Source organism: Somniosus microcephalus, chromosome 14 (assembly GCF_052327205.1).
Source record: "Somniosus microcephalus isolate GS21.2 chromosome 14, FLI_Smic_1.0, whole genome shotgun sequence".
Lineage (NCBI taxonomy): Eukaryota > Metazoa > Chordata > Chondrichthyes > Squaliformes > Somniosidae > Somniosus > Somniosus microcephalus.
The window spans coordinates 55,372,763-55,378,762 of record NC_141000.1 but is presented as its reverse complement, the minus strand read 5'-3'; the positions used below and the strand labels follow the sequence as shown (position 1 = coordinate 55,378,762).

Sequence of the window (6,000 nt, the reverse complement as noted above, 5' to 3'; positions counted from 1 at the left end):
GGGCCAAGTGGCCAATTCCTGCTCCTATTTCTTATGTTCTTACTGGTCCATAAAAGGAGGCTCAGGCCCTACCGTCACTCAATTGCCCTCCCTTTCTCCATTTCCTAACTATAATTGCCCAGCCCCTGTCCTATAAACAGCACCACTTGAGAAAACATATAACTTAATTTTGCTAAAATGTTATTAATCTGCAAGCAACTCATTAAAAGTTAACAGGTTGATGGGTCTTAGTCAAAGTTATTTTTGAGTTAGCTGTAACAGTGCTGGGTAGAGCTCGCTCTGAATCAATAGGCAATCTGTTAGCACCAATGTGGTTAGTTATAAGTGTTGGAGGATACTGCACTACAGGTCATTGCACTTAGATCACCTGCATTTTTCCTGCGATATGGTGGGTGACCCATTTTCATCTTTAGCTGCCGGGAGAGGCGGGGTTGACATTTCAATTTTAAGAGGGTTTGCTTGTAAACTTCTGATTACTTTATAGCTTTTGTACTTGATGTTTATCTTCTGAAGAACGTGAACTCCCAAGAACCGAAAATGAATCAAGGTGTGGGGAGCGCCGGAGCAGATCGAGATTGTGCAACTACAGTCAGGCTGGTTGGGAAAGCGGCGGCGTGTGGAAGAGACGCGGAGCCTGGGGTCTCAGTCCGTCTTCTCAAGAATAACAGAAAGTTAGTGTGTGTGTTGGAGAGATGACTGACGCTGCAAACCAGAGCCTGGACCGTTACTGCGGCTCCATCCCACCCAAAGCCGTGGATATTTTAATGAGTAAGTAGGCAAAATGAAAGTTACTTCGGGTTTTTTTTTATTCAGTCCTTGCTGGCATAATTTATGAACATCGGGACTTGTGAATCACCCACTGGAAGGAAAATGGTGAAGATCCTTCTAACTGCTGCAGTCCTCATTCTGGGCGGCTGCCCTCGAACTGCCGATGTAAAGCGGTTTGGGGACTCGCACAGACACCAAAGTGCCCTCAGCAGCGGAGAGCCGGGCCCCGAACTAAAGTCCGAGGGATGTGATGCAGGGGGCGAGAGTCTGGCGGCTCAGCCGCTGCCTCCCCCGCCCCAGTAAGCGGGAGATACCGCAGGCGGCACTTGGTGAGGAGCGGCTGTTGATGCGGGGCCGGGCCGGGCAATTTTGTGGCTGTCGTTAGAAGAAAGCTCACGGGCTTTCCGAGTTAACTTCCGGCCTCTTCCCAGGAATGGCCCCCTACCCTCTCTAAATAAGTTAGTTCAACCCTTCTTGTAGATGATGTGGTGAAGGACAGGAATATAGCAGCTGCTGAACTTTTCTAGATCAGCGCAACAAGTAAATCCATCCAGCCACGCAGATATACAGCCTATACATTTTTAGTTTTGAACAGTTCAGGGTCAACTATTTCTTTTCTGTCCTTTTCATATTTTTTTCATAATCATAATCAACTTTATTGTCATTGTTAGTGCACAAGTGCAGTACAACGAAATGTAGGCTTGCGGCTCCTGAGAGTGTACATTTAGATTAAGACATTTAAACATTCAACATTCATTTGGCTTGTAATACATTAACATAACTATAATAAAGTGCATTGGCAGATGTGCAGGCTTTAGAGTTTATTTGTGGAGTTCAGTAGGATGACAGCCCTGGGAAAGAAGCTGTTCCTAAATCTGGTCGTTCAGGTGCGAATGCATCTGTAGCGTCTCCCAGATGGCAGGAGGGCGAACAGACTGTGGCTGGGGTGTGTAGGGTCTTTGATGATGGTCCATGACCTCCGTAAACAGCGTTTCTGGTATATGTGCTCTATGGTCGGTAGCCGGGTGCCGGTAATGCGTTGGGCAGTTTTGACTACCCGCTGCAGGGCTTTCCGGTCATAGTAGCTACAGCTGCCATACCATACTGTGATACAGTTCGTCAGGATGCCCTCTATTGTGCAGCGGTAAAAGTTAGAGAGGATCAGGGGTGACAGGTTACATCCCTTCAGCCTCCTTAGGAAATATAGGCACTGCTGGGCCTTCTTCACCAGAGAGGAGGTATTGAGGGACCAGGAGAGGTCTTCCGTGATGTGGACTCCGAGGAACTTAAAGCTGTCCACCCTTTCCACCACAGCCCCATGGATGTGGATGGGGGTGTGATTTCCGCCTTTAGACTTCCTGAAGTCCACAATGATTTCTTTGGTTTTCTTGATGTTAAGGGCCAGGTTGTTATCGGCGCACCACTTCACGAGATGCTGGACCTCCTCCCTGTAGGCTGACTCATCGTTGTTGGTGATCTGGCCTACTACCGTGGTATCTGATGTGCCATCAATAACTCAAAGACAAGAAGTTAAAGGATTCAACTGAAGGCTTTTAATCGCTAAGAATATTGCACGTCATTCCACATCGGATTCGTCTGGCAGAATGACTCATACAGCTCTTGAGACCTTTATATGACAAAAGACAGGGGCGGAGACAATACACACAATAGGGGAAAAGGGGGCGGTACACACAATACAATGCAGGTAAAACACAGGGGCTGATGAAGACATATATTTCATCACATTCACCCCTTCTACAGATTTAGTCTGTCCGGGGGTGTGATAGTCCTTCCTGAACGTCGCAACAGTACCTCGGGTTCCGACCGGCAGTCCGTGGTGCCCTCCTGGGCATACCCATGTGCTGGGGGTGTTGCAGGTACTTCTGGGGGTGGTGAGGATACCTCTGGGGATGGTGGAGGTTCTTCTGGGGGTGGTGAGGATGGGTCGTCGTCGCTTCCTGCCGAGGCGAGGTCCTTTATGGACACGGTGTCCTCACGCCCGTCGGCGTGCTTGACGTACGCGTACTGTGGGTTTGCGTGGAGTAGGTGTACTGCCTCCACGAGGGGATCCGTTTTGTGGCCCCTCACATGCTTCCATAATAGGACTGTCCCTGGGGTGGAGAGCCACGAAGGTAGGGACACTCCCGAGGTTGATTTGCGGGGAAAAACAAACATCTTCTCGTGAGGAGTGGCGTTAGTAGCAGTACACAGTAGCGACCTTATTGAGTGGAGTACGTCTGGGAGGACCTCTTGCCAGCGGGAGGTAGGGAGGCCTTTAGACCTTAGTGCTAAGGTGACCGCCTTCCACACCGTCGCGTTCTCCCTCTCCACTTGCCCATTACCCCGGGGGTTATAACTAGTGGTCCGACTCGTGGCTATCCCCTTTGACAGCAGGTATTGGCGCTGTTCGTCGCTCATGAACGACGCCCCCCCTGTCAGTGTGGATGTAGTTCGGCATGCCGAACGTGCAAAACAGGCTGCCGAGGCACTTGATGACCGTGGCACTGGTCATGTCTGGGCAGGGGTAGGTGAATGGGAAGCGGGAGTACTCGTCCACAATGTTGAGAAAGTACACATTGCGGTCGGTGGAGGGGAGTGGTCCCTTGAAATCTAAGCTCAGGCGCTCGAATGGCCGTGTAGCTTTGATCAGGTGGGCTCGGTCGGGCCTGTAAAAACGGGGCTTGCATTCCGCACAGGTGCGGCAGTCCCTGGTCATAGACCTGGTCCCTCCTCGATGGAATAGGGCAGGTTACAGGATTTTATAAAGTGAAATAGCCGGGTGACCCCCGGGTGGCAGAGGCCATTGTGGAGGCCCTGTAGCCTGTCCCCCTGGATGCTGGCACACATCCCTCGTGATAGGGCGTCGGGGGATTCGTTGAGGGCCCCCGGCCTATATATTATGTCGTACTCAAACGTGGAGAGTTCGATCCGCCACCTGAGAATTTTGTCGTTCTTGATCTTCCCCCTCTGTTTGTTGTTAAACATGAAGGCTACCGACCGCTGGTCGGTAAGCAGGGTGAAGCGTTTGCCGGCTAGGTAGTGCCGCACTGCCTCCACTATGGCCTGGGCCTCCTTCTCTACCGAGGAGTGCCTGATCTCGGGCCCTTGGAGGGTTCTTGAGAAAAAGGCTATGGGCCGCCCATCCTGGTTGAGGGTGGCTGCTAAAGCGAAGTCGGACGCATCGCTTTCGACCTGGAAAGGGATGTTTTCGTCCACTGCCCGCAGCGCGGCCTTCTCAATGTCGTGTTTAATGCTGTTGAAGGCGGCGTGGGCCTCGGCCGTGAGCGGGAAGGACGTTGATTTCAGGAGGGGACGGGCCTTGTCAGAATAATTGGGGACCCATTGGGCGTAATAGGAGAAAAACCCCAGGCACCTTTTCAGGGCCTTGGGAGTGTTTGGTAGGGGTAGCTCCCGTAGGGGGCGCAATCGGTCGGGGTCCGGACCGATTTCCCCGTTTTCCACCACGCAGCCCAGGATACAGAGGCGCGTGGTGCTAAAGACACACTTATCCTCGTTGTAGGTGAGATTGAGTCTGAGGGCGTTTTTCAGAAATCTCGCGAGGTTCGAGTCGTGGTCTTGCTGGTCGTGGCCGCAGATGGTGACGTTGTCTAGGTATGGATAGGTGGCTGTTAACTGGTTCTCATCGACCATGCGGTCCATCTCCCGCTGGAAGACCGAGACCCCATTCGTTACCCCAAAGGGGACTCTGAGGAAGTGGTAGAGGCGTCCGTTCACCTCGAAGGCGGTGTATGGATGGTCCTCCGGCCTAATGGGGAGCTGGTGATATGCCGATTTTAGGTTGATGGTGGAAAACACCCGGTATTGCGCAATTTGGTTAACCATATCCGCTATGCGGGGCAGAGGGTAGGCGTCTAGCTGGGTGTATAGATTAACTATCTGGCTATAATCTATCACCACCCGCTTCTTTTCGCTACCCTTAACTACTATTACCTGGGCGCGCCACGGGCTGGTACTGCATTCGATGATACCCTCCCGCTTGAGTCTTTCTACTTCAGACGCAATGAACTGTCTGTCCTCCCAGCTGTACCGCCTACTCTTGGTCGCTATAGGTCGACAGTTGGGTGCGAGGTTGGCGAACAGAGAGGGCGGCTTGACCTTCAGGGTAGCCAGACCGCACACTGTGAGGGGCGGCTGGGACCCACCGTAGGTAAGCGTGATACTTTGGTGGTGGCACTGGAAGTCCAGACCCAAGATCACGCTCACACAGAGATCTGGCATTATCAACAGTTTAAAATCTCTGTAATCAGTGCCTTTTACCGACAACATAACCGCGCAGAAACCTGTAATTTTTGAGGTATGAGTCTTATCAGCCATGGCGATTTTGCCCTGTGTAGGGACTATCGTTAGTGAAAGTCGTTTTACCAGGCTAGGATGAATAAAGCTTTCGGTGCTCCCGCAGTCAATCAAGCATTTAACCTTGTTCCCGTTTACCTCTATGTCCATCATCGATCTAGACAACGGATGCGGCCTGGATTGAGCCACTGTGATTGAGGCCACCAGTGGGTCCTGGAGGTCCGTGTAGTCGGGACAAGATGGTGGACTCCATGAGGGTGGACAAGATGGCGTCCAAGATGGCCGCCCCCACGGCACGCACGTGGCGGTGGCGGAGTTGGAGGCCGGGTTCCCTCTGCAGACTTTACTGAAATGTCCTTTCTTCCCGCATTTAAAACAGGTGGTGCCCTTCGCTGGGCACAGATGCCTGGAGTGTTTGTCCTGGCCGCAGAAGTAGCATTTCGGGCCCCGATGCATCGCGGCAGTAGTGGGGCTCCTGGGTGGAGGCTGGGGCTCCGACGGTGCTGGGCTGGCCTGAGACCTGGGAGGTGAAGATGGCTTCCAAGATGGCGGCCCCCACGGCGCGCACGAGGCGGAGTGGGCCGCGTGGCCTGAGGAACAGGATTCAGAGTTCCTCTGGGCCATATCCAGCGATTGCGCTATGCCCATAGCCTGTTTTAAGTCCAGTCCCTCCTTTTCAAACAGTTCCTGCCGAATGTAATTTGAACTGAGGCCCACAATAAAGGAGTCTCGGATCAGCTCCTCCGTGTACACGGTGGCAGACACGGCCTTACAGTTACAGTCTCTGCCCAGTACTTTTAGGCTTAGCATGAAGTCCTCTACTGACTCACCATGCTGCTGCGTGCGAGTAGTCAGAAGATGCCTGGCGTACACCTCGTTTATTGGCCGCACGTAGTGGGCCTTCAGAATGGTGCAGGC

At 52.5% G+C, this 6,000-nt stretch overlaps 1 protein-coding gene across 1 annotated transcript in view; it reads left to right on the top strand.

The window, feature by feature from the left end:
- Positions 1-378: 378 nt before the first annotated feature.
- Positions 379-6,000, top strand: part of slc51a (solute carrier family 51 member A) — a 58,346-nt gene continuing 52,724 nt past the window's right edge. The window contains exon 1 of the mRNA XM_086006571.1: positions 379-768. Coding sequence (XP_085862697.1) covers positions 693-768 — 76 coding nt within the window. The 5' untranslated portion in view covers positions 379-692. The remainder of the gene's footprint in view (positions 769-6,000) is intronic.